The sequence below is a fragment of the Daldinia caldariorum genome (genome assembly GCF_022478825.1).
Source record: "Daldinia caldariorum strain CBS 122874 unplaced genomic scaffold F4812scaffold_5, whole genome shotgun sequence".
NCBI classification, from domain to species: Eukaryota; Fungi; Ascomycota; class Sordariomycetes; order Xylariales; family Hypoxylaceae; genus Daldinia; species Daldinia caldariorum.
In genome coordinates this window covers 400,564-426,687 of record NW_025953041.1, presented here as the reverse complement: position 1 = coordinate 426,687, position 26,124 = coordinate 400,564, and the positions used below count along the sequence as shown (strand labels likewise).

Below are 26,124 nucleotides of genomic sequence, written 5' to 3'. Positions count from 1 at the left end.
TTCTAGTCATTAAACTGCTACAACTTGTCCTTGTCTACAATCAACCTTACCCGCCTAATAAGAGTTTAAACACGCAACCTTACGTCGCTCATGTTTGGTCGATCATCGTCAAAAACATACGGACATTCTAACGGTATCGGCTCTAAGGACCATAGGTTCCGCGACGGCGGTCAGAAATCGAGTAGATTCGATATAGGCATTTTGCGGCCAGGAGCTGAGTCGCGTTCTCTGCGTTCTCTTCGGAGAAAGGAAAAGGAAGAAGAAGATTGGGAGAGTCTTCAAAGCGTCCCGTCCTATCCTGAGAAGAGTAAGTTCTTTTTTACCTCTCTTTCTGGCTGAAGCTGTACACTGCATCACTGCATGGTACTGCACTTGAAAAATATTTCCCCCACCTTGTCCACCTTGTCCACCTTGTGTGGCTCGTTCGAGCCCGAGACATAAGACATAGGTCTCACCATTGCGCAATCGCGGCTGACCCTTGTGAACAATTATCCAGATCATTCTATTTCCGCGGCTTCGCATCGCCTCCCGCCGCCATCACAGCGAGCGCCATCGCATCGCTCTGCAGCTTCTGTAAGCTCTTCAACGTCTAGAGATACCATACGTCAAATCGCCACCATGTCGGGCGCGCTAGGTTCGGAAAGGAGCCGCACGCGGAGGGAGAGGACTTTTGTCGGAAGCGAATGTGCCGTATGCGAAGAGCCGTTGGAGCACACGCTGCGCGGGGAGAGGATTTTACAGTTCTCGTGTTCGCACGTCTCGCACGAGGCTTGCTTCTACGAATTCATACGCGAATTCGAATCGCAGTATTGCCCCTCATGCAATGCGCCTTTACATTTGGACACGAGCCGAGGAGGCAACGTCCTTGATATCGGTCAGTTCTTTTATACCGCAGTTTAAGATATGGGTCTATTTATACTGACCTTTGTCTTTTTAATACAGAGAAAATAACTAGCATGGTACGGTCCGTGACGGCCGATAACAGGTCATTGCCAGGACAACCCCAGAGAGACCCTTGGGAAAGCCAAGGTGGCCGTCCGCCCAGTGGCGAATCTAATGTTAGAAGTATGGCCCCGAGCAACAGCGGCCAAAGCATCACTCGAGGGAGCGTTCGAGATAGTCGGGAGCCGCCACCTTCGGAGCGTTACGCGAACAACCATAAGCATGACCGCAGCAACAGCGAGGCGACCGGCATCACTACGTCAACCGGCTATCCCGAGACGGCACAGAGCGGTCCGCCGCGTCGCCACGATTACGACCTTCAAGCCATGGAGACGACACCGGGTAGCCCGAGAGCTATGTCGCGTAACCCGATACCACCTCCCTCTGTTGTCGTTCGATCTGAATTCCCCACCATAACTCGTTCGAGACAGCAACAGACCTTAACATGTCTCGTCACGGTAGAAGTAGCCGACAACAAGTGGAAGCCTGATCCGGAAGACCTTGGCATCGTGGACCCAGCGCCACCTGCACGCACAGAGGATACGTTTACCCAAAGACCGCCGTCTCCGGCGAGGAGTTCGCAGCCGCGCTTCTACCCATACGAAGCGCCCGAGGTACTCGAGGAGATGACCGAGAACTTACGAAACCGGGTCGACAACTGGCACGGCCTTGATTTCAATAGGTATTGCGACCCCCCTATTTTCCATGTTTTTTTTTCCTTTTCCCCTTTTCCTGCGAATTTACTAAACGCGATGTAGGTTTGGAAAGCTTCGGCTTTACGGCACGTTGCGTGTTGGAAAGGACAAAGTTTCGTGGCAGGAGTTGGAATGCTACCTCTTTGCGGAGATGCTCATCTGCGTCAAAGAAAAGAAAAACCTTCCGCCCGCGCAGCAACAACAATGGGACGAGAACGGCATGCCCCGAAAGGCAACACGATGCACCTTGAAGGGCTCGATCCTTATCAAGAAGCATCTGAACGAGGTCACAGAAACCGGTATGAGTGAGTGACCTATTTAATATGGTCTAGAAGATCTAGCTAATTAATTTTTTTCTTTTCTTTTTCTTCGCTTCGCAGTCGACGAGAACGTACTCACACTCAGCCTCTCCGTTGCGGAACTCCCACAGTTCCACCTGCGCTTCGAGAACCGAAACCAGTTGAAGCTGTGGCAGCAGGCTCTTCTCGACCTTAATGCCGTCGAGGGATCTCCGGTCAGAAGCCCGGTTTACGAGCGCGCCGAAGCATCGGAAAACGAGGAAGACGAATGGGGCAGGGCAGGAGGTCGACCTCAACGGGTCTCGTCGGTGGCCTCTTCTTATGGCGGACCGAAGTCTATCACGACGGCTGCTACCGAGTATACTAGCGTGGCGCGGAGCCCGCTGATTTCGTCGTTCCACGTACCTATTGACGTCGTTGTCGTGGTTCCCATCTCCTCTTCGATGCAGGGTGTGAAGATAAACCTGGTCAGGGATGCTCTAAAGTTCATGGTCCACAACCTTGGGGAACGCGATCGCATGGGCCTAGTTACGTTTGGTTCAGGAGGCGGTGGTGTGCCACTCGTGGGGATGACCACCAAGGCGTGGCACGGATGGAACAACATCCTGGGTTCGATCAAGCCGGTCGGACAGAAGAGCCACCGTGCAGACGTCGTAGAGGGCGCAAATGTCGCTATGGACCTGCTCATGCAGCGCAAGTACAACAACCCGATCGCGACCATCATGCTTATCAGCGACGCTTCGACGTCCGATGCTGACAGCGTCGACTTTGTCGTTTCGCGAGCGGAAGCTGCCAAGTAAGACAAGACCTATTATTATTACCGAAACTACCTAAGTTGAGCAATGCTAACGACAAGTCAGGATTACAATTCATTCGTTTGGTCTAGGTATGACCCACAAGCCGGATACTATGATCGAGCTGTCTACGCGGACGAAGGCTTCGTATACTTACGTCAAGGACTGGATGATGCTACGCGAGTGTTTAGCCGGCTGCCTGGGATCGCTACAGTCGTTGTCTCATCAGAACGTAAAGCTGAAGCTGAAGTTGCCTGAAGGATCTCCCGCTAGATTCCACAAGATCAGCGGAGCGTTGCAGATCACCAAGCGGGCTACGGGGCGCGACGCCGAGGCTTCCCTGGGTGACCTTAGATTCGGAGACAAGAGAGATATTCTAGTCCAGCTGATCATTCTTCCCGACAACACATCTCAGGAACAATTACCTCAGGACCCGTGGGAGACAATCGTGTCCGGGTTAGAAGCTCTGGGCGGACCGGTCGAGCACGACGATCAGAGAACGATCTCGGTAGAAGAATTACCGCTTATCCAGGCGGATCTGGTCTGGGGTGATATCCTGAGAGACGGCACGATGATGCATCTCCCCAGACCGTCGTTGCTCGCCATCACGATGCTTCCCGCGCCGGGTCATTCCAAAAAGGCATCGTGGCAAAACAACCCCCCGATCCCGCCCCATCCGCACATCGTGCAGCGACGAATGGAACTCCTCACCTCCGACATGCTCACCCGAGCGCTAACCCTCGTCTCGCGAGGCCAGCACGACCGCGCGCAGACGCTCCTCAACGAAACCCGCTCGATCCTCAAGGGCCTGGGCAAAGGCGGGCTCCCGCCGGTCCCCGTCCCCTCGATGGCCGGCAGCAAATCGAACCCGTCGACGCCGCAGCCGGGCTCGGAGGGGTCCCCGATCTCGGCGACGCCGGACCGCAAGCGGACGCCGTCGCCGGCGGCCTCGGCGCACTCGGGGGCGAACGGGCTGGCGACGGCGACGATCGCGCGCAGCCGGTCGACGGACGGGCTGGCGCTGGGGAACGCGAGCGGGATCGACGCGGGCACGGTGGCGGCGCTGGACGCGGAGCTGGAGGCGAGCCTGGAGTGGATCAGCCACCCGGCGGTGTTCGGGCGGGACAGCCGCAAGGCCGTGCTGCAGGCCATCGGGGTCGTCAGCAGTCAGCGCGCCTTCACCTTCCGCACCCCGATCGAGAGCCTCTGGGCCGCCCGCGTCGGCGGCGTCAAGAAGCTCACCGACAAGAGCCGCGAGTGGCGGGAGGAGGCCGGCGGAGAGGGCATCATCGAGGAGCCTTGAAGTTGAAATAAAGAACGAACAAACGAACGAACGAACGAAAGACAAAGACCAGAAAAAAGAAAGCAAGAAAGAAGAAAAAAAGAAGAAAGAAACGAAAACAACTCGGCATTTCTAACCTTGTCCCATCTATCCCATCTTCATACGATATATACCCTCGGGGAAGAAGCTTCTCTTTTTTTTTGACGGCCCATATAGACGAACGACCTCTACGGGATCATGTTTTAACGAATCCTTTTATTATCCGGATTATTTATTCAATTTTTTTTTCTTGGTTGTGGAGAGCATTCTGTAGGCTCTGCTTCGCTCCTCGCTTCCTCTTTTTATTTTTTATTTTTTCCCCCTTGTTTGCTGCTTGTGTGTCCTACTGTTTGAAAACAAAACCCAGGCTTCTTTCTGATGATCTAAGATACCATTTTGGAATTTTCCACATTCACGCAAAAAACACCACTCCCCCCTCACCCACGCGAGCGCCCTTGTCCATCTATCTATCTATATCTATCTGTCTGTCTGTCTGTCTGTCTGTCTGTCTGTCTGTCTGCACTATGCTATGCCATGTATACGCCTTACACACCCCACACCGCAGCTTCTGGATTCATTACATATCGGGCAAGGAAAAGTCCCCCCCACCTATATAGGGGAGGAGGGGGGATGGGCAGGGGAGAGAGAAATATATTTGTTGTTTTTACGGGTGGCTATCGATATTGAAAATGCGTCGGTGTCAAAAGGAAAGGGGTGGAAAGGGGAAGGGATGGGGAGACCAAGAGAAGGGGGGGCGGTTCAAGGGTTTGGTTGGCTGGCTGGCTGGCTTGCTGGGTTGGTCGATCGATACCTAACTCATTGATTGTTATTTTTTGATGAGAGCCACTAAAGCAGCGACGTCGTATAAGTTTTAGGGATTTGCTTGCTTTGCGCAACAGGGGAGATTGGAGTCTTATTTTCGAAAACACACAGCCACGCGCGCGCACACAGAGAGAGTGTTGTACATTAACGATTTTTACGGTTTGGTATAAAGACATGCTAGCCGGCGAGGATTCCCGGGTGCGAAATCAAGTTTTTGATGCTCTTTTTTTTGCCATTATGAAAATATTGTGTCCCAGGAGCGTTTCAAGTGCAATTTGTTAAGGGGTGCGTGATCCATGGAGAGAGTATATATGTGTACAGTCGTTTTGGATATTTTATATACCTACAGGGACTAAGCTATCATATGAGGGCATACTATGCGAGATAAATACTTCAACGCATATCGACTGTGTATGACGGAACAGGCCATTATGCTAGCGAGGATAAATGTTATGTCGAGATAGAAAGCAAGCAAAGAGCAAAAGACATTGTAAGTTCGTACCAAGTGGCAACTTATTTATAATGTAGTAGTTTCATGCCCTAGTTAGGTATTAGTTCGAGGGCCTCACGCCCACCTCATGTCAACGCAAGCAGGATATAGATTCAAGCAAGTAAGCAGGCCATCAACATCACTCGACCCAACAGGCGAATCCACACACTTCTCATGCCCTTCCCTTCCCTTCCTCACCTTATTTCTCTCTCTCCTCTACCTTACCGCTTAACAAAGAACCCCCTCCCCGTCGCCGCCCCCGTCGCAGGCGCCACCCCAACGCGTCTCCTCTTCAGAAGACTCTCCTTCGAAGCCCTCGCGTCCCTCCTCGCCCGCGGCGCGAGCCTCGAGTCGCCCTGTTCCGCCAGCACCCTGTACTTCGTCGAGCCGACGACGCGGTCGCGCGGCTTCTTGGGCTGGTCGTCGAACGTGATTTTGGTGGGCCTCTTCTTCTCGTCGGATAGCTTCCTGCGCTTCTTCAGCGCTTGACCGTTCTCGCCATCGCCGTCTTCGTCTTCGTCTTCGTCTTCGGAGCTTGAGTCCGTGAGAAATTCGGCCGGTAGATGTGTTGGGAGAGCGTGTTTCTGCGTGCGTCGGCGGCCCGTGGTTACCGCCGTTTCGACTTCGGCGCGGGCGCGCTTCCTGCGCTCGGCTTGTTGTTTGAAGAGGTTATCTCTTTCTTGGCGCTTTCGTTTTAGGGTAGCGGTTTGTCTATGGACGAAGTTAGTATGGGAATCGTCAGGGTTGGTGTATAAAAAGTATAAAAAGTAGGTAGATGCTTACTTCTCAGCAGCGTCTAAAGCCGCCTGAGCTGATTTTTGTACTTCCTTAGCAGCAACCTGCGTTGAGACTGCTTCCGGCGCGTCATCATCATCGTCGTCGCTCTCCTCTTCCTTTTCTTCCTTGTTTTTATCTTCTTCTGCCTTCTTTCCTGCTTCGGCCGCAGCCACAACGAAGTTCTCTACATCGTCGTCGTCGTCAAAGACAAGATGCTTTCCCTTTGGTTTAGGCGCAGGTGTTTGGTCAGAACCTAGTGACTGCGAAGAGGCCAGTCTCTGGGTCGCATCCTCTTCCAATTGCTTCGAGACACTCGAGAGTAACCACGATCTCTCTTTATCTTGCGAATCTGGCACCGCGCTTGTTCGGGACTTCTTGGGTTTCGGGCTCGTGGGTATTTCTACTTTGGATTCTTCTCCCACCGTCGATTTCCGCTTCGCACGCGATGATTCTTTTGGTGGGATTATTTTGCTTTCAGATACGTTTTCGGCATCTTTGGCACGTCTCCTAGTAACTGGAGGCATGTTTTTTTTGACGTCAATTATGTGTTATGTTTTTGTTGTATATCAACGGATAAAAAGTAAATCTTTTAGCGTTTATAATTATCCGTTGGTCGATGGTGGGTTAAGGTTCAGGTCTTTCACGTCTGAAAGTCGCGGGAGTCGCAACTTTTTTTTCTTTTTGGTTAGATGTTTATTGATCGATAAGATAAACAAATAATAGTCGATAAGAGGTAAGTTTGATAGTAGGTACCTCGTACTATGTCAAATGAGGAGCCCCGGGATGCCTTAGGTAATAGAGACTTCGGTCTTTTTTGGTTCACTCCTCGTTCCTTATTCATCCTTTACTCACTCTGTCACTTCAAGTCGTGTTAATGATAATAAGTACCTAGAGGTATATTTTCGATGAATAACGATTTATCTATTTACTTTTACTTCAAGCTATTTTAATATGACTTGGTTTGCCTTATGAGTGAATCAACACTAAAGTTGTACTTGTCGTTGGTCGCTCGATAAAGAGGCTTGATGGATGGATAACCTCACTTACAACTTACACTTACACGCTCATTTCATCTTATCTCATCTCAAGTCTAAGTAACTTGAGTAGATCAACAGCTATTAGCTGAGACTAAGATCAATTCAATGAGGCAAATTTTATAACAAGTCTTCTACAACCATGCTTCCCAGGCTTCCCCTTTTCCAATTAACAAGGCTGTGCTCCCTATCCCGCCAAACCACCAAATTCCAACACAACTATCTCTCCCCCCCGGTCCCGGTCCGGTCCATATCAACCACGCCCGCTCCGCAATATGCCGCTGCGCGGATCAAGGTCCCGGTCGTCCCACACCGGGACTCCTTCATCAGCAAAACCCGCTTCACGCAAGCGGACATCCCGGACCTCTCCTTCTGGCTCAACCACGCCGTCCCGCCCTTAGTCCCCAACGGCGAAGTCACGCCGGCCCAGTGCCTCGAGGCGTGCGCGCGGTACGTCGCGCTCGCCACCGAGAACGCGCCGGGTTGGCAGAAGCGGCACCTCTCCGTAACCGCGACGTCCCCCGTCGTCGGCAGCGCAGGCGACAACGGGGGCAAGATCCCCTTCTTCACGCTGCACTACGCGGCCGTGACTCTGCTGCTCTTCGCCGACACTCGTCCGTGCTACAGCCTGGTGCTGCACATCCTGACCACGGGCGCGGCCCTGGGCTACGCCCCCTCGGTGCTGGACCTCGCGCGCATCGCCCACCGGGGCGGCTCGCTGCATAAACCGCAGTTCGAGCGCGCGCGGGAGGGCCTCGCGCGGCTCGTCGCCGCCGTTAACAACGATCCAACCTACGGCCGCGAGTACCGCCTCGACACGCTCACGCTCGCGGCCCAGATCCAGCTCTCCGAGTCCAACACGCGCGCGTCCACGGACCGCGCCGTCCGCCTGCTCGAAGAGGCTTTCAAGACGCATGCCGCTGCGGCGGCGGCGGCGGCGGAAGGGGAAAAGAAGAATACCATGCCCACGCCCACCACACCTATCTGGGAGTGGCGGACAACCGCCGTGCTGACGCTCAGCCAGATCTACCTCGAGCGGAAGCAAGTCTCGCGCGCGCGGGACCTGCTCGGGGGCGCGGCCGCCGCGCTGGACCAGCCGGAGGTGTATTTCCGGTACGCGATGCTGCTGGAGCCGTCGGACCCGCGGCGGCGGGAGCTGGTGCAGAAGGCGGCCGTCAGCGGGGTGGAGGAGGCGGCGCGGGAGATGGCGCGGCAGACGAGGGCGAGCTTGAAGGAAGAAGAAGAAGAAGAAGGGCTGAGCGGCTGGGAGCGGAAGGCCAGGGAGGCGATTGCGTACGAATGGGCTGCGATCGCGGGGGACGAGGCTATCCTCGAGTGATTTTCACCACCTATGTTGTCTCCGCAAATGTTATTCGATATATGTATGTATGTATGTATGTATGTGTGTGTGTGTGTGTGTGCGCACTGAAGTAGAGAAAACGCCCAACGCATAGACGTGTACTGAAAAAGTCAAGAAGGGTTTTGCTATGTATAATAGGTTAGGTAGCTATACTAGGACAAGATGAGATGAGATTATTTCGGGTATGAATGGAATAGGGGAATGATGAACCACCATCACACGATACATACTCAGCTATCAACTCAATACGCCGATCCTAGAGATTCAAGTCTTACCTATGAAAACTGTGGGTAGGTGATCAGCGAAGCCCTGCAGCGACATAGTAGGGCACAGTCAACAGATACCAGACTCAAGTTCTTCGGATCAGTCAATTTCGCCTGTCTCTAAAATTAAATCTGCGCATATTGGATCGGGTTAACAACCCAATGCTCGCTGATATCTGACTACTGTCGACCCTTAATATATATATTGAATGCCTATCGTCACCCGTCTCCACGTGTACCATATAACACATGCGATCTCGCCGGTGCAAGGCTCATCAAGCATAACCCGCCCGCAGCCTGGTAGTGTAGCAAGTGCCGTTCTTACGGGGTCGGATTCGTAATCGCTGTGAGCGCCTGTTCTCTCCCTTTCCATTTCTGTTAAAAAAAAAGTAAACCCATTGAAGCAAATAATTCAATCCTGTGCTCTCAACCTCATCTTCCAATACCAAAGATTAACCCAGTCTCCTGATTTGCGCCTTTCACTCCCTTCCTTACTCACTCGTCTTCCGCGGGACCCCCAAAATGGTGCGACCAATGCTAACGTATTAATGCCACCATGCTTCAACGCCCAGACGATGCATATGTCAAAGTACTGTTTCGGCACCCAACTTTGAAAAATTGGAAGTAGCTGAAAAGCTACGGATAGGGAGATGTATCATACGAATGATATGGGATGGAGAGTACCTCTATCACGCTTTCGAGACTATAATACCGCTCTAATCGTCGTGGAAGAACGTCGTGTTCCCGACAAGAGGCGCGGTTGATGGGCCAGCATCGGTCATTTCAACATCCTTTCTGCCTGAACTATCGTCCGAAGCTAGCCCTAGATTTGAACGACGGAAATCGCCCGTCATAGGCCGGGTGGGTGATGGCTCGACAAGGTTTTGAGGTAAAGAAAGCGGTCTTTCGCAAAAGGCGTCCTCTGGGGGCGAGAACGACCAAACCTGTTCGTTGTGTAAGAAGAGATAGTAATATATCAACCTGGGACGACTTACCTCCATCATGACCCTACTTCCTCTATTCGCAACTGCAACGCACTTTTCGTCCTCAAATACTACCCTCCAGACGGACTCGGCCGTGATGAGCTCCCGCACGAGGTGGCCCGTTTTTACATCCCAGACCTTGACCCTGCCGTCACTGCCTCCGCTCACAACACGCGTGTCGTCAAATTGTAGGCTGGTGACACTGTTGTCGTGTGCTGCTAGTCGGTGAATAGGGCACATCTTCTCGAGAGACCAAACCCTGACAGAGCCATCTGAACCCCCTGTGACCAGTGTATTACCTCGTAACTGTAATTGACCTACGAGAGAAGTGTGACCTTGGAGGACAGCGATGGCATCACTTTCAACCGAATTAGTACTAATGCCTAACCCTATCGTATGTGTAGGTGGAAAGACTTACCCCGTGTGAGCGTCCCAGACGCGAACGCTAGTATCGAGGCTTCCAGTAACGACACGGTGGCCATCAAAAGCGATGGCATATATCTGGCTGAAGTGGCCAGAGAGTGTGTGCAGACACCTGCCTTCAGATATGCTCCATATTTTGGCTGTCGCATCGTAGCTACCGGAGACGACAATGTCTCCTTTTATCTCCAAACATCTCACGCTTGCTTGGTGGCCAACCAGGACATTCCTGCAAACTCCTTGCCTAATATCCCAAACTCTCAAGGTAGTATCACGGGAGCCGGAAATGGCGGTGTTCGCATCGGACATTTTAAGGCAGCGAACTGTGGATGTGTGGCCGCGTAAAGTATATAAACATCTCCTAGTAGCATTGTTAGTTAAATTCGTAAAAGCTTGGGGGAATGGTCATACCCAGATGTCATATCCCAGACTCGCACGTCACGATCACACCCGCCACTGACCAGGATGTCTTCCCACGGAACCATAGCCCAGACGCCCATGATATGGCCCTGAAGGGTGCGAAGAGCATTGCCTTCCCGATCAAAGATATGGATCCTTGCATTATCGAGGGCTACCACAATATATTTCGGGGTCAAGTGCAAACTAGTCACAACTCTATTGTCTTGAGTAATAGTTCGTGTAGTGTTTCGGCCACCAGTTCTCCATGCTGATTCAACAAGATATCTCTGCTTAAAATGAGATTTATACGACCGTAGTTTAGGTCTCGCGACTGAAGAGGAGCTCTCCGAAGAGCCATCAAAGCCCCGAGATGACGAATGAAACGACGAGGGTCCGGGTATAGCACCGGGAAAGCTATGAGTGTATTCGGGATCTGGGAGAGGTAAAGCTCCTGGCCTAGTCGACGCAAATGGCGCAACTCCATAGGAAACTTCTGAGAGGCGACGACCATAATCATGTTTTACACAGAGATTTTTCCACGTTACATCGTCGCTTAAAAGATCCCTCCACCTTCTGGATACCTGCGACGCCCGCGCAAGTACTTGAGGGTCATCTATAAATGATAATATCCTCAAGCACAGTTCGTCTGGTAGGCTAGTGAAGGGGTCCTTCTTCAACAAAGGGCTCACGAATTGATGTACAAAGCTGAGCTGCTGAGTCGTGCACATATTTAGCAAGTCGGCGAGGACCCGAGTCCTCTGGGGCCCGGAACAAGCCTTAAAATGATGACGCATTTGGGCGAGGAAAAAGTCTTCGTCGTCGGCGGCATCGCTCCAGTCGGGTTGGGTATCCGTAGGCCCCGGGGAGGCCGCGGGCGTGGGAGGTGGTGGGGGAGAGCCCGTAACTTGTTGGTCGAAATCGGGAGCCGGCGTGCTCATACTAGGCGTGGGCGGACCTCTAGGCCGCGGTTGTTGGACCATCTTATCCATCCTTTGATTTATGATGACGGGTCTGGCACTCGTCGTATCTAAAGTCAACTCTTCGCCGCGGTTCGAAACGCTGGCCCTCCTTTCTGAGAGACTACCGTAACCTCCCATCTATGTGCTAATGTATATATCAAGTTTGTATATTCGCTTATTCTACGACGAACCCTGAGGCCGTCTCGACCTCGATGGACGAGTGAATTACTGAGCCCTTTGAAGCAAAATAGATTTGCCTGTATGGTATTAGTAAATTAGGTAGGATGAATAAAATTGACAAGTATATATCGTAGTTCAAATGCGACGAGTAAGCGCCGTGGAGGAGGCTCGTATATGGATTGTCCGCGTGCAGGAAAGTGCCAGTGTTGGAGTAGGGACACACAAGGGTAATTCTGCATACGTTCGGGGTCAATGAGACAAGCCGCGTCCCAAGACACGCAATTGGTAGGTCAAACGACCTACGGTAGCATCTAAGCCAGGCCTATAAGGGTTAAAGAACGAGCCAACACTGTTCTAATCGGCAAGCGAGACTAGTATAGGGAAGGACCGTATAGCGACGAGAAGATGAAGCGCGAAGAGGATTTTTAGTAACGCATTGACAGCATAGATGGTCGTCTTTAAAGGCTGCCGGCGGCGAAAAGAAAAAAAAAAGAAAAAAAGAAAAAACCGGAGATTTTTCGAGGAGCGAAGGCTGGCTACCTAAGGTAGGTAGTCTACAATATACATAGACAGAGAAGATGGTGTAAATATTGGATTCTCGAAACCCCCTTTACAAGCGTATCAGTCAAAATTGAAAGAGGAATAATGACGGTGTGTAATGAAAAGCGTAGTTAGTGTAGCCTGTAGTTAAGTATAAGTCAGTTGAGGATGGTAAGATGTGATTCTCGAAAGCGGAATGGGGGTTAGGGAAGCGGATCCTTAAACAGAGATGAGTAGGAACGTGCCTCACCCCATAGCAAGTCCATAAAGTTTCTCCCGCTGGGGGAAGGCGCTACATTCATTAGCGTTACAGTATTTATACTGTATTAGAGCCTGCAGATTTTGGATAAAGTTAGGCACATAATGTATTATTTCTGCATAGTACCTTGCTTTGAGTATACATATGTATGTAGGTTCATTATGCATGTTAGATGTAGGTATGCTTAATTCCAGGTAATAAACTCGGTTGCGCATAAGACAAGTCAAGCACTGACAGTTTTTTTCTTTCTCTCTCTCTCTTTGTCTCTTAATAATCCGGTTCGTTAGGTGATAGATTTTCTATAATCGCTATATATACAAGTCCTCATTGGCTAGTACCTAACAACCTACAGACACCTAACCTATCCTCTTTCGAATAGACTCAAAGTACCTAAGTTGTACAAACACAATTGAAGCTTCAAAACACCTACTTTATGCAGGCGGGTTTATATACATATCTATAGATACCTACCTCATACCTAATTCCACTAGGATTTAGACCGTATACTCAAATAATGACAATATATCACTTGAGATGGTTTTGGTACCCAAGGTTCCGTTGTACAAAACAGACATGTACATATAGGTACATATTAATGCCATTAATGCCTAAGGACGTCTATTCTTACACAGTGTTAGCACCTAAGTTCTTATTTAGCAACGATGGAAATCTAAAACGTTTCGTCTTGCTAGGGTCTATCCGATCTCCTTAGTCCTAAATTTACCTAACATTAGTAATGACAGGTAGGTACCTACCCAGCTACCTAACATAATACCTAGTTGGCGCCTTTGACTTTTCTATATAAAATCAAAACTCTGCATGTATTTCTGTAAAAGGCAGTGAGGGGAGCATCAATTCGTCGCAATCCCGAGAATTACTGTATTTTCTGGTTTAGCTAAGAAGTTTATGGCGAACAATTGCTACCCTCCCGCGATGCATATCCCTTATAGACAAATCGTATCTTGGATGTATGGAGAAAAAAGAAAAAAAAAAAAAGCCTTGAGTTGTCTGCGGGCGGTTACGACGACCAGGCCTTAATACCGAATCCCTGTTCTAGATGACAGAAAGATCAATTCGTACGACCGTCTTGTACCTCGAAATACAGTGCACCATATCCGCTCCTATGATAAAACACATGAAGATACCTACTTCTCGCCGGACCCAAATTCCCATTGGCTACACGTCTGTGTTCACACTGCGCTTCTGCGCTTAAGGGGGAAAAAAGGAAAGAAGAAAAAATAAAATAAAAATAAAAGAATCCACGGATGTAGTTTAACGGGACGACTGATGCATAGGTACGCTCCTTGCCATTCAATGCTACACCATTGCGGGCAGGATGCGGGCCATCGTTTACTTACCTACCTTTACACGTTTTCGCATACCCGTGCTCTTATCTAGGGCATCTACAGCTTCTACTTGGAGAACCAAAACGAGAGCAAGTGTGTTTCCACTCAGTGTGTTCGACCTAAAGCGCATGGCATTGCTATCCTCATCGACTTAGCCCAGCTTATCAGAGCTTGCCAGCGCATTAGACCATCTATATACCGTGCCGACCCTAGCGACTAGTGTTTCTATAGGCGCAACATTGATAGGTATACTATATCAAAAAGACTACTACTCGGTCCGTCTAGTTAACGACGAGGACGGCATAGTGCTGTTAGGTAGGTAGGTATACCTGCAATATGACATCGGCGTTAAATTAGGAGTGGCTGAGTGGCTGCTTATATTACATACATGTATACGGAGATTTTTTGGGATGACAAGCTGAGTCAGAAGTATCTCCGTAATGAGTACAATGATAAACGAGATTGATCATGATTAATATATGTATCATCCTATTTGCTAGCATCTACACGACAACCCAAGGGCGTTTGCTTGGGTAGACTATTGGGATTTTTACGGAAGGCTATATTAAAGTAGCCGATCCAAAATGAGACCTATTGCATTTGTGCACTGAAAATGACATGATACAATATAAAATCCCTATGTAAGGGATGGGTTGAGCAGAGTAATATTGTATTTAGCTGCGGCTTATAACTGACATCGGCAAATGCGTAGTGTAAGTTGGTCATTCTGGTATATCTCCAGCGATGAAAGACCAGTTGCCATTGTCATTTATCAGTAACATACATAATGGGTGGTTTAGACGGGTAAGAACTCATCAAATAGGTACCATTGATAACTTATTTAGATGCATGGCTTAAGATAAGTACTGAAAACATCAAATTATACCCAGCATAGTCTCATAGCGCTTCTAAGATTCTTATGATAACACCAATGTTAAGTCGAATTATGACAATACTACCAGGCTTCAAATTCGGGCAGCTATTGCGTATGCCAGCAAGAAAAATATCAAGTAAAAATGTTATATTATACAATCCCATCGCCCAGTCCCGTAAACCGGCTGCTCATGATGAATGATGAGCAAAATAAATCTGCTTTTGTGTGCATCTCAGGTTAAACGACAAAGTGGTCTATTTACAATCAATGGGTATATGTTGTACAACCAGCTCGTCGGATTCTGCAACCCTCATATAAGACCTTATTGAGATTGAACGCCAGTTCTGAGATTTTAATACATGTTCCCACTCCAGACAGGAGGTAGGTAGGTGGGATATGGGCTACCCACGTCATCAATTTTAACTTGGACGTGTCGGCCATTCATTTTTCGAGATCCTAACTCCCTCTATAGCTTGATAGAAACGCAAATTTTAAAAGGGTAAAAAAAAAGGTGCCTTAGGTAGTAAATGCCTTCAGTGGTGGTGACCAAATTGTGTAAGGAGAGGTAAAAACATGCCAACTACCGTTGCTAACGTCTCCCGCATCTGCGGGTGTGTATGTTTTCGCTGGCCACCGTCTCCGTAGCCATTGGAAATCGAGCCAACATCGTGGCCGCCAGGAGAGTCTCCTTCTTGCATAGCATGCATCGCAACATAACTGGGAACACTGGTTAGACAAGATGAAGGATAGTATAATTAGATCTGTACTCACAGGAACGTGCCGGCCGAGAATAGCAATAACATTCCCGTCCACCATTGATTCAAGCCATCTTCCCCACCTCCACCTAGGAAACTGACCAAGATGAAGGTAGCCCAAGCTCCAAATGGAGAGGCTAAGCTAAACACGATGAGGTGTCCTCGGGCCGCACGCTTAGAAAGACCCTGTTTCAAAAGGACCGAAGTGAGACCAAAAGCCGCAGGCGCCTTATGCACCATAATGGCAATAAATACAATAAACCCCAGCTTCGTGTCTGGCGAAGTAGCCGATGCACCCATCGCGATCCCATCCGCCGCAGCATGTATTACCAGGCCTGTAGTAGTCGCCAAGCTCCTCGACTGCTTCGGGGTAGGTGTTAGGGAACCCAAAAAGCCTTCAGACTCTTCTTCGTCGCGGGAGAGAGATGATGCACCAAGATTGCTCAAACTAATGTGCCTCGGCGGTGGTGGCGGCTGGAAGTTTTCTGATGCATGACGAGGAAGGCGGTCGATTAGGAACATAAGCACAAAACCAAGGATTAGAGAAAATCCAATATAGAAGGTGGGTGCTCCAGATTCCGTGTGTTGACTCCCTGTGCTGGGCTTAGCTGGGCCGGCTGGTGCAGTTTCTGGTTCCTCTGCTGGCGCCCTGGAATTGAAATCGAAGTTGGCTGGGCTATTTTTTCTTGCTATATCTAACGCATTCTGATCGCCAAATATCTTGGGAGAGATCTTGGTCAAGTCTATATTCTCTGCCGAGTTAGGATCTGATCCCTCTGCCCACCTAACTGCAGAAATGTGTCCTGGGCCAAATGAGTTTCTCTTGTTTTGAGAATGTGCAGGTATGGAAGCATCGGTGATAGCTTCAACTCCTTCGGGTATGATTACGATTAGCGACGTGCCAACGAGGATTCCTATGCCAATACTTGAAATCAATCGAAGTTGTGACTGCGTCAGGGACATGGATAATGGTAGTGCGCCAGCAAGAAAGGATCTGTTTTTCTTTTTCGTCAATTTTTCGAGTTCGGAAGTTGTACCGAATAGGAGACGAGAGGACTTACGCCAATGCCATAACGACCTGCAATTGGAGAGCAAGTTAGTATTTGCATCACACCTAGGGTTAGGCATAGGTACTTTAAAGCTATTATGAGCAGTTTGAACATACCGTTAGGGCAAGTAAAACGAAAACTCCAGCTCCCGCCATGGTTGCTGCGTTCACTTGGAAGAAGCACCTCTAAAGGGATTGTGATTTGCTTGTTACCGATTCATTGGTATAATAATTAATAGGTGCCGAATCCGCGCGTCGTTGAGGACAATACTGTACCTCCTCAAGATAAGGAAGGGAGGTTATCTATAAAGATAACCTAACCCTCCTACTTGAAAAGAATATTGTATGTGTGTATTGTAATTGAAGAGATACTTTGTAAGAGTTTGAGGCTGGGATATTGAAGGAACAAGTATGGAGGTTGATTGAATATCTTTTTGCGACGGTAGCCCCAAAAAAGTGTCAGAGACTTGAGAGCCGTTGCAAGTTAAAACATCCACTAAAATCTTAATTACCCCTGCCACAACTTGCTTTTTAGGCGGGGACCGTCGCACGTCACTGCCGATTTTCCATCTCTAGTGGTACTATGTACGTAGGTACCTTAGGTAGTACGTAGTATGCCTTAGGAAGTACTGGCGCTAAGTCCAGGAAGAGGTTAGACCTTGAGCTGAACTGCCATTAGACATGGCCCGTGCATATATGTGATCCACTAACCACCTGTAAGACAAACGCGCCGCTTTCCATCAATCGGATTTACGCGACGCTCATGTTCATAGAAGCGCGTTAAGTGCCGACAATTGACTACTTTCGTACTTTTCGTACGCTCTACTTTTTAATAGTATTTCGTTCATTAGGACCACACTTGCCCATTATATCACAACTCATTTTTTTCCCCATCGGCGTAATATAATCTCACCCGAAACTTCATTTTTGACAAGGCTTGCGACTTAAGCTTACTGGATAGGATAAGATGGAGGAAGAGTGTAAGGCCACTTGATCGTTGTTGTCGCGCAAAGGATCTGAACTGATTATATCATCTAGGGACGGTCGACGCTAGCGAGGCGCTCAACATATCGCTCGTGCGGCCTGCTTCGTCGGGAATCGAGAAGATCGCATCTTTCAAACCGAGACATACTTATGCTATCTTTGGCGAGGCTGAGCGCATATTTGGTCATAAGGGTTTGAAGATCGATTTGCAGTTTGACGCTAGAGATCTACGACCGAATATCTCAATATCCTCCGCAAAAAAGTTCACTAAGGTTGGCGATGTTGAGGCTGTTGATGTCAAGCATACTATGAAAGACTATCTACCCGGAGGTGTGTTGTGTAGTTTCTATAAAACCTAACTATCTCTAATATGTTATCTTATAATACTTACTTTTGCAGTTGCCTTTCAATCTGGGAAAGAATACGAACACGCGTTGAAGAACCTTCCTGATACGTGGACCCCTCCTGGAACCCTTACGAAGACGTTGGAGAAGAATGGCGAAGTCTACGAGATCTGGCAGGGATCGTTATCTCAACCGGAGATTCACCAGCTGATCAAGCGCATCCAAATTAACGTTCTGTTCTTTATTGAAGGCGGATCGTATATAGGAGTAGACGAAGAAGGAAATGATGAGCCGGATTCTTCTTTAACTCGATGGACTGTCTTCTTCGTTTACAAGAAGACACCCAACTCGAAGGCCGAGGATAAACCCCAGTATACCTTCCAGGGTTTCGCAACAACTTACAACTTCTGGATGTTCCAACAAACTACACTCCCGTCTTCATCAGTTAAGGAGAAAGCGAGCGACGCATGGGAGCTACCCGAGGGAGACTTTTCCGTTACGGATTTCGTTCATCGCATGAGAATCTCGCAGTTCTTGATCCTCCCTCCTTTCCAGGGGAAGGGTATCGGTGCTTTCCTCTACAACACCATGTTTGAAATAGCGATGAACACTAGCACCACTAAAGAGGTAACGGTGGAGGATCCTAACGAGGATTTCGACTTACTTCGAGACTTGTGCGATATGAAGTATCTGCGCAGAAACGTTCCCGAATTTGCCAACTTGACGGTCAACACCGAAGTACCTGTTCCCGCGAAGGGTGGCATATTACGCCATAACACGCAAATTACCCCTTCTCTTAAAGAAACCACGTCAATCGGGGGGATTGTTGACATCGTAAAGCTGGAAGACCTTCGAGTCAAATGCAAAATTGCGCCCCGCCAGTTTTGGCGACTTGTCGAAATGCATCTGATGTCGAAATTACCCGACTCCGTCCGACCACAGGCTGATGATGAGGTCGAAAAGCCAGCGCCGTCAAAGGCTGACAGGCACGCTTATACGCTATGGCGCTTGCTACTCAAGCAGCGTCTATATCGTCGTAACGTCTCTATTCTAGGCGAATTCGAGATCACAGAGCGCATCATCAAGTTGAACGAAACCGTTGATAATGTCGAGTGGGAGTACGCTAGGATTCTCGAACGACTTGAGTCGACACCACCTGCTGCTGCCGGCGAGTCTGCGGCTGCTAACGGCAAAAGGAAGCTCGCCGGTGGTCCCAGTACAGAAGACCTTCCTAGTAAGAAGACACGCATCGAGGATACTGAGGACAAATAGGAGTAAAAAAAAAAAAGGGCGAATACTTTGGTGATAAAGAGGTTCCTGGTGCTAATATAGTAAGGAGTTTCGGGAGGTCTCATGATACCTACGTTATGTGTATATTTAAGAGGGCTTCTCCTATAATGTTTTCCCTCTCGGCAGGTACTAGGTATTGGTCGATGTCTGGCATAGCTCTATCGCAACGTTGATCTACGGATACACAGCAGACGGGTGTAACATAAACAAATGAGAAAATTAAAGAAAACAGCAAGCGGTTTAATTAACTGCGTATCTTGCTCGACGTTCTATGAAGTCTTGTAATTAAAACGCCTTGAACTCCGTCCATATGCACATTTCACAACTTTTCTTTTTCTCTATATCCGTTCTTACTTCCCTAAGTACCCTTTCCAAGCTGGCTGGCGACAACTGCGGCTTCTTTCACTGCTTTGGCCACGGTGCCCCGTACCCGGCCCTCCTCGAGCACTAGAAGACCCTCGATAGTACAGCCGCCTGGCGTGCTAATCCTATCTCGAAGCAGTGCCGGGTGGTCTCCATTAAGGACCAAGGCGGCAGCGCCTTTCATAGACTGAGCAGCCATCCTCTGAGCCTCGGCTCGCGGCAGGCCCATGGAAACTGCGCCGTCCACAGCGGCTTCGAGCATGAGGGAGAAGAACGCCGGTCCGGACCCAGCAAGCGCCGTGGACGCATCCATGTTTCGGGCAGGAAGGTAGATGACGTCGCCGATGCGCTTGAAGATCCACGTCACGAGGCTCGCGGTATGAGGGGGCAAGGGCGGGTTGCTGTTCGCGATGACGGTCATGCCCTGCCTAACCATGCTGGCGGTGTTGGGCAGCGCTCTCACGATGCGGCAGCGGCCGTCGTCTTCGGGGTCCTTCTCGGGGACGGCGCCGTGGAGAATCTTCTCGATCTGGGGGACGGTGACGCCGGCGCATATGCTGATGAGGAGCTTGCCGTGGAGGGCCTTGGACATGCCGGGCTCGTTGAGAAGGTCCTCGACCATGTAAGGCTTGCAGGCAAGGATGATGACGTCGCTCTTCATGACGGCGGACACGTTCTCCTTCTGGACGACCTTGACGGAGGAACTATGCTCCCACAGGGCCTGCTTGACCCTCTTGGCGGACTCGGGCCGGCGCACGCACGCGATGAAGCGGGAGGGAAGTCGCGCGGGGATCTCGTCGGCGGGGGTTGACCTTCCGGATGGCGTCTGCAGGGGACGAGGCGCCGACATCTCCTGCAGGGAAGATAGGATGCCGGAGAGGATGGCGATTCCCATGGTTCCTGAGACACAATGTTAATTCGCCAGCTTCAGTGGGAAGCGGGAGATGCTAATTTGAGACATACCGCAGCCAAGAACCGCCAAGGTCAGCTCTGGCGCATTGTGCTCGTGGTGGGTGAGGGCCAACATATTGTTGAGAAGCTGGTTTCAATGATAATGGGGAGGATGCTGTGTCTGTCTATTGCTGCCCAAAGAGGATGTTTATTTTGTTTTGGTATAAATATTTTTTTTAATTTTTTTTTCCTAGGCTCTTAAAAAATACAAGCAAACAAAATCGGCGAAAAGTGCCAGATTTTTATAACCAATGCAGAACAGAGAAAAGGAAATAAGAATCCTTCCGGACGAAATTAATTAAATCACAGAGACCAACGAAAAGGAAAATCGCGTTTCACCGCATCATAGGACACTTGTCTTATTGACCTGGGAAAAAAAAAAAAAAAAAAGGTAAGCCCCTTATTACTATGTCCACGAAGAAGAACCGCTTCGACGAGATGATAGCCATTCTCGTTTCTGGGTGCCACTTTACCGAAGTAGCACCGACAAACCTGTTCTACCCGCTGCCCACTATTTTTGTTCGAATTTCAGCCCCGGTTCAGCTGTGAGGTCTCGAGGGATTTAATTGGCTGTCGTCTCTGCTTTTGTGCATTCTTCTGTAGATCGTACATAGGTATGCGCATGCTGTTCATTTATATTAATTAGTACCTGGTATTCATAGCTTGTTATATTATAAAACTTGTGATTTCAATATGATTAGGTGTGATTAGGTGGTTGTGTAAATTGAGCAAGATATGATCTGATCACTTCGATATTTGTTTTAAGTGGAATATTGAAGTTCAAGCACAGGACTTGGAAATCGCGTAACTTTAGGTACCTGGCAGAATGGCGTCAAAAAAAGTGCCTATTCCACTACCAAACAAGTCATTTTGCTATCCGCATAACTTTACCAAATCGTCTCGTAAGCTATTAAAATAATTACTGGAATGATTATAAAATTTTGCTCTATATGGAAATAATTTTTTTGAATTTAATTTGTCTTGATATTCGCTAAAAAAAAGGTTGGTGGAAGGAATATTGGTATTAGGCACTTAATTTGACGGCATTCTGCCTGGGTACCTTGAACAATCGCGCTATTGCCAGACCAAGCTTAGCGCTTTCCCCAAGCTACCCTTTTAATCCTTCCAGCCTTCTAAACTCAGTATTCTCCTAGCGGGGACTTGCCGTTTATCAATGGAGCCGAGAGCTAGGGATCGATAACCGAACGGAGCCTCTTTTTCCATGTCAAGGTTGCGGCCTCGTCAGCCTCGCGTCTCTATTTCATGTTTTTTTCTACTACCTACCTAACCTAACATAAGAATCAACATTCTCGATATTCTAATCCCGGCCATGTCACAATGGCGACAGCGGATCCTTTCGAAGTTCGGATGCGCTTCAGCTCCCAACTTGAACACCTCAATGCGAGCACTACCGCTGCTCAGAAAGCTGCCCAGTATGCAATGAAGTATAAGGATATGGAGGAAGACCTGCACTCATGCATCCTCGAGCAGCTGGAGAAGGTGATTTTACGAGCAAATCATTGGTGTTATTTGCAAATCACGAAGTTACTAACTCCGTGATCTAGACTAGTATGAATACACGTGCAAACATCATGTACTTCCTAGAGCACTTGCTGGAGATGGCATCCAAGGACCGCCAAAATCAGTACGTCCGAATGATGCAGAGAGATATCATTCGAGTTGTGGATGCGGTCTGTCCCGAAGATGGATCTGGTGCGGCCAATGTCAAAGTTGTCCGAAGGGTAAGTTTTTGCAACGTCTAAGCGGATCTCATAGCTATATAGTATAAAGCTCACAATGGTCATTTTTAGGTGCTTCAAAGCCTAATGAACAAGTCTATCTTACTCGAGCAGACGGTAATCGAGATAGAAGGTTGCCTTAAGGAACGTGACACTTCTGTTGACCTTGGGTTTTCCTCGCCCGTTAATGGAGATGACGCTTCCCGTTCTCGCAATGCCAACGGCACCGCTAATTCTCACCGCCTCGACAAACGCCAGATCGAGCAGCGCATTGAAGAGGATCGAGAACGTCATAAGCGTATGCGCGAGAGCATGTGGGCTGTTCCCGGAACCATAGAGGGAGAGGCGATGAAGCTTCTCGAGGAGACAAGTGAGCTTGGAGAAGACGACCACATTCTCGGCCGTGAGGAGCGGGAAGAGTTTCAGCGAGAAGTAGAGATGAGCAAATGTCAACACCTTCGACAAAGAGATGCTACTACCAACGGGTCTTCGTCGCATTAGGATGCGTCGCCCCTCCAACTTAGCAAATCCCAAAAAGCAGCATGGAGACGCCGAGGATCTAGAAGGAAGCGTCGTGGTACGAATCGGATACCAAAAGACTGTCTGGCGTTTTCAACTAACGATGCATCGCATGGCGTTGAGGAGGACGGAAAATCAGCATAAAAAGGCGTTTCTGGTTATTTTGCATTTCTTCTATTTTTGAAGGATGAAGCAATGGGTTGGTATCGTTTTGGGGACGGGGAACATGGTGATTAAGTAGTATTCCTTGTGGCATAACTGGTTTGAATAACTGATTTGACCAGAGGCGACATGCGTTTAACGATACCATAATTCAAGTTAATTACTGACAAGTTCATTCTACACGAAAGCTACCAAATTTTTAATTCTCTACGTACTTCTTACTCCATCTCTTTCGATATTACCGACTCAAGCTTAAACGTATATTCTCGCCATATGGGTATAGAATTGTATGGTGGTTCTTGTTACTCTGTTATGACTTTCACTGTTTTATTATAAATTTGGGGTATAATTGGATCATAAACTGCTATCGTATTTTGTGCCCTTCGGATTACAAGCGGCTCATCAGCCGTCGTCTTAATCGAAGTCTAGCTCCGAATAACGGCAGGCGTGAAATGGTAAATAAAAGTTGAATCCCTGTGGTAGCTTATGGAACATACATTTAAGCGAGTATAGACATTCACTAGTCGTATCTATCTTAGGTAGACAGTTTATTCTTCAAACAACATTCTATCATCTTCCACTCCTATTATCTACCACGGTACCTACCTAGTAGTTAAAGTGTTCGTATTGCTGCTCAGAACTACCTGATTTTCAAGACCATGCCGAAAGTGTTGATATTCGGCACCGGCAGCCTCGGCACTTGCTACGCCTGGGCGCTATCAAACGCGGTCGGGCAGGACAACATCACCGCGATATGCCGGTCTAACTACGAGGTTGCGTCCCGGAATGGCTTCACGATCCACTCGAACCTGTGGGGCGATAACCTGACGTTCCAACCCCGCATCGCGAGGTCCGTCGCCGAGGCCGTGCAGCAGCTATCTCTGGACCAGCAGCAATTCTTCGACTTCGTGGTCGTCGCCGCGAAGGCCGTCCCCGCCGACCCGTCGGTAGCCGAAGTCATCGGCCCCGCCGTCGCGAAGGGCAAGACGGCCGTCGTCCTGCTGCAGAACGGCATCGGCATCGAGGACGAGTACGCCCGGCTGTACCCGGACAACCCGCTCCTGAGCACCGTCGCCTACTTCCCCGCCACCCAGGTCTCGCCCGCCGTCGTCCACCACAAGGAGGTCGAGATGCTGCACGTCGGCACGTACCCGGCGGACGCGCCGGCGCCGCATAAGGACGCCGCGCGGGAGTTCGCCGAGCTGCTGGGCAAGGGGGGCGCCACGGCCAAGCTGCACGACGACGTCCAGCGCAAGCGCTGGGGAAAGCTGCTGGTGAACGCCTCCTGGAACCCCATATGTGCGCTCACGCGGCTGCGGGACCGGGAGTTCGTCGCGGCGAGCCTGGGTCTGGGGCTGGGCGCGGGGGAGGATGAGCGGGGTGATGATGGCGTGCGGTTCATCAAGGACGTGATGATGGAGATCGCGTCGGTGGCGCAGGCGTACGGGTACAGAGACGTGAACGAGGAGATGGTGGATTTCCAGATCGGACGGGCTGTAGTGCGCGACTTACCGGGCGTGCAGCCGTCTATGCTGGGGGATGCGTTCGACAAGAAGAGCATGGAGGTCGATGCTATTGTGGGCAATGTGGTGAGGCTTGCGAGGAAGAAGGGGTTGGATGTGCCGATGCTTAGGACGATTTATCTCCTGGCTAACGGGCTTAGCGAGAGCTTTACTCGCAAGAAGATTCAGGCATAAAATATCCAAGGAGCGTTCTATCACAGCAAGAAAACAAGAATCCCAGAAATTGGCTTCTTTGACCGCCTGAAAACTTTACTGTCCAGGGATTTTGTATTGTTATACAGGTTTAGGTTACATGTATGTATATAGGATAGGGCATTGCTCGAGTAGTTGCCATCCAAGTGCAGACGGTTTATTCCATAACCACGGTAGCTCCCAGCTCCTTCATCGTAGCCACGATCTTCTCAGCCTCCTCCTTGGGTACCGACTCCTTCATCATCTTCGGCGCGCTTTCCACGAACTTCTTGCTGTCGACCAAGCTCAGGCCTAACAAGCCCTTGACCTCCTTGATAATCTTCGCCTTCGCGCCGGCGTCGAACGCTTGCAGCTTTAGGTTGAATAGGGTCTTCTCCTGGGCGGCCGGTGCGGGTTCGTCAGCCTCCTCGGCGGCGGCGGGAGCGGCAGCCGGGGCAGCAGCGAAGCCGCCAACCGGTAAATCGGGAATATTTAGTCGAGACTTTTTACATGTAACATATATCATCAGCAAAAAAAATAGAACTAGGAAGCCTATATTCACGAAGTAGGGCCAACCTTTAGGCTGCTGACGAGGTCGGCAGTTTCGAGGAGTGTCAATTGGCTAATCTGGTCAACGATACCGGCGATCTTCGGGTTCGTAGCCGCTGCGGTAGACTCGTGCCGCCGCTGTATCGACTGAGTGCTCTGAATGAATGAAGTGGATGATCGAAAAGAGCCGTTGGTGCGAATTGATCGCGCGCAGCTTCGAACTGCGTACCTGCAGGGTGCCGACATATTTGGTGACTTCGTTCGTTGACCAAACTGCGAATTGACTTGGAAAGGGGAGGGGTGACTCCTTTGCCTTTGACTGAGCGGAACACTTCGTGATATTCTTGGAAGTTTTTAATGAACGATTTCGATTTGGCGAAGCTTTGCCGGGACCTTGCTAGATTTTTGTGGACCCCCACACCCCGCCATCCGTGCTGCTGTGGCGGTGCCTGCGCTGCTGCGCTGCTGCGGTGCCAAACAGCCTCCGTTCCGACATGTGGAGTCAGAGAGCTTTAGGTACATAGGTACATACATCTCATTCACCGCCTAAATTTTTAGAAAAAAATCGGCAGAAAAAGTTACGATAAGCCTTATCTCAATTGACTTTATTCGCGACTATGTACCTAAACTAGAGAAAATCAAATCTCAAGATTTGGAACGAATAATCGTTTTATATTTTTTATAGCGCGCAAATACCTTTTTTTTCGGCATCTTTTTTTTTTCTTTTTCATAGCAGCCATGTCGACTGTTGATATTAGCGCACAGAGGGATCAACTCCTAACTCACAAAGAGTTGTTATCTCAGTTACCTCCCGATTTATTAGAAATAATTCGTGATGGTCGAACCCCTGCCCGTTTTCTCGATGCGATAGCTACGGCAGCTCTTATTCCCAATATCACTGGACTTATTTTCACCCATTTCGAGATTGAAATTTCTGAGATATGCGCAAGATGGCTTATAAGACCTCGA

At 49.4% G+C, this 26,124-nt stretch overlaps 10 protein-coding genes across 10 annotated transcripts; 5 read left to right on the top strand and 5 right to left on the bottom strand.

Annotated features, from left to right (window-relative positions):
* Positions 1–618: 618 nt before the first annotated feature.
* F4812DRAFT_450478 (Pleckstrin homology domain-containing protein) lies at positions 619–4,033 on the top strand (the record flags this gene model as incomplete). Its single annotated transcript, XM_047936093.1, has 5 exons — positions 619–874; positions 943–1,624; positions 1,701–1,942; positions 2,018–2,732; positions 2,797–4,033. The coding sequence occupies 5 exons, from the start codon at positions 619–621 to the stop codon at positions 4,031–4,033; spliced, it is 3,132 nt and encodes a 1,043-aa protein (XP_047791517.1).
* Positions 4,034–5,316: 1,283 nt separating this feature from the next.
* Positions 5,317–6,744, bottom strand: F4812DRAFT_321747 (uncharacterized protein). Its single transcript, XM_047931461.1, has 2 exons — positions 6,147–6,744; positions 5,317–6,074 (listed from the first exon to the last, which is right to left on the bottom strand). Exons 1-2 carry the CDS (start codon positions 6,662–6,664, stop codon positions 5,585–5,587), a joined length of 1,008 nt encoding a protein of 335 aa, XP_047791516.1. The 5' UTR covers positions 6,665–6,744; the 3' UTR covers positions 5,317–5,584.
* A 404-nt stretch (positions 6,745–7,148) lies between these two features.
* On the top strand, positions 7,149–9,013 carry F4812DRAFT_321745 (uncharacterized protein). Its single transcript, XM_047931460.1, has one exon. It carries the CDS (start codon positions 7,317–7,319, stop codon positions 8,511–8,513), a length of 1,197 nt encoding a protein of 398 aa, XP_047791515.1. The 5' UTR covers positions 7,149–7,316; the 3' UTR covers positions 8,514–9,013.
* Positions 9,014–9,513: 500 nt separating this feature from the next.
* Positions 9,514–11,579, bottom strand: F4812DRAFT_457740 (WD40 repeat-like protein; the record flags this gene model as incomplete). The annotated part of the gene is made up of 4 exons (XM_047937226.1): positions 9,514–9,741; positions 9,793–10,138; positions 10,199–10,561; positions 10,612–11,579. The coding sequence occupies 4 exons, from the start codon at positions 11,577–11,579 to the stop codon at positions 9,514–9,516; spliced, it is 1,905 nt and encodes a 634-aa protein (XP_047791514.1).
* Positions 11,580–14,630: 3,051 nt separating this feature from the next.
* On the bottom strand, positions 14,631–17,029 carry F4812DRAFT_422290 (Zinc/iron permease). The gene is made up of 4 exons (XM_047933650.1): positions 16,678–17,029; positions 16,574–16,590; positions 15,529–16,506; positions 14,631–15,474 (listed from the first exon to the last, which is right to left on the bottom strand). The coding sequence occupies exons 1-4, from the start codon at positions 16,714–16,716 to the stop codon at positions 15,291–15,293; spliced, it is 1,218 nt and encodes a 405-aa protein (XP_047791513.1). The 5' UTR covers positions 16,717–17,029; the 3' UTR covers positions 14,631–15,290.
* A 250-nt stretch (positions 17,030–17,279) lies between these two features.
* Positions 17,280–19,348, top strand: F4812DRAFT_321666 (acyl-CoA N-acyltransferase). The gene is made up of 3 exons (XM_047931459.1): positions 17,280–17,540; positions 17,599–17,874; positions 17,944–19,348. The coding sequence occupies exons 1-3, from the start codon at positions 17,528–17,530 to the stop codon at positions 19,158–19,160; spliced, it is 1,506 nt and encodes a 501-aa protein (XP_047791512.1). The 5' UTR covers positions 17,280–17,527; the 3' UTR covers positions 19,161–19,348.
* Positions 19,349–19,536: 188 nt separating this feature from the next.
* On the bottom strand, positions 19,537–20,568 carry F4812DRAFT_450476 (pyrroline-5-carboxylate reductase; the record flags this gene model as incomplete). Its single annotated transcript, XM_047936092.1, has 2 exons — positions 19,537–20,441; positions 20,505–20,568. The coding sequence occupies 2 exons, from the start codon at positions 20,566–20,568 to the stop codon at positions 19,537–19,539; spliced, it is 969 nt and encodes a 322-aa protein (XP_047791511.1).
* A 1,082-nt stretch (positions 20,569–21,650) lies between these two features.
* On the top strand, positions 21,651–23,438 carry F4812DRAFT_422287 (CTD kinase subunit gamma CTK3-domain-containing protein). The gene is made up of 3 exons (XM_047933649.1): positions 21,651–21,992; positions 22,058–22,234; positions 22,304–23,438. Exons 1-3 carry the CDS (start codon positions 21,831–21,833, stop codon positions 22,730–22,732), a joined length of 768 nt encoding a protein of 255 aa, XP_047791510.1. The 5' UTR covers positions 21,651–21,830; the 3' UTR covers positions 22,733–23,438.
* Positions 23,423–24,884, top strand: F4812DRAFT_321638 (2-dehydropantoate 2-reductase). The gene has a single exon (XM_047931458.1). It carries the CDS (start codon positions 23,572–23,574, stop codon positions 24,607–24,609), a length of 1,038 nt encoding a protein of 345 aa, XP_047791509.1. The 5' UTR covers positions 23,423–23,571; the 3' UTR covers positions 24,610–24,884.
* F4812DRAFT_457734 (ClpS-like protein) lies at positions 24,785–25,401 on the bottom strand (the record flags this gene model as incomplete). The annotated part of the gene is made up of 2 exons (XM_047937225.1): positions 24,785–25,108; positions 25,183–25,401. The coding sequence occupies 2 exons, from the start codon at positions 25,399–25,401 to the stop codon at positions 24,785–24,787; spliced, it is 543 nt and encodes a 180-aa protein (XP_047791508.1).
* Positions 25,402–26,124: the final 723 nt, after the last annotated feature.

Coding starts and splice junctions, on each gene's coding strand:
- F4812DRAFT_321747 (XM_047931461.1), bottom strand. CDS start 6,664: ATGCCTCCAGTTACTAGGAGACGTGCCAAAGATGCCGAAAACGTATCT. Junction 6,075..6,146: donor GCTTTAGACGCTGCTGAGAA/GTAAGCATCTAC, acceptor CTTCGTCCATAG/ACAAACCGCTACCCTAAAAC.
- F4812DRAFT_321745 (XM_047931460.1), top strand. CDS start 7,317: ATGCTTCCCAGGCTTCCCCTTTTCCAATTAACAAGGCTGTGCTCCCTA.
- F4812DRAFT_422290 (XM_047933650.1), bottom strand. CDS start 16,716: ATGGCGGGAGCTGGAGTTTTCGTTTTACTTGCCCTAACG. Junction 15,475..15,528: donor TTCTCGGCCGGCACGTTCCT/GTGAGTACAGAT, acceptor CAGTGTTCCCAG/TTATGTTGCGATGCATGCTA.
- F4812DRAFT_321666 (XM_047931459.1), top strand. Junction 17,875..17,943: donor GAAAGACTATCTACCCGGAG/GTGTGTTGTGTA, acceptor TTACTTTTGCAG/TTGCCTTTCAATCTGGGAAA.
- F4812DRAFT_422287 (XM_047933649.1), top strand. CDS start 21,831: ATGGCGACAGCGGATCCTTTCGAAGTTCGGATGCGCTTCAGCTCCCAA. Junction 21,993..22,057: donor TCCTCGAGCAGCTGGAGAAG/GTGATTTTACGA, acceptor TCCGTGATCTAG/ACTAGTATGAATACACGTGC. Junction 22,235..22,303: donor ATGTCAAAGTTGTCCGAAGG/GTAAGTTTTTGC, acceptor GGTCATTTTTAG/GTGCTTCAAAGCCTAATGAA.
- F4812DRAFT_321638 (XM_047931458.1), top strand. CDS start 23,572: ATGCCGAAAGTGTTGATATTCGGCACCGGCAGCCTCGGCACTTGCTAC.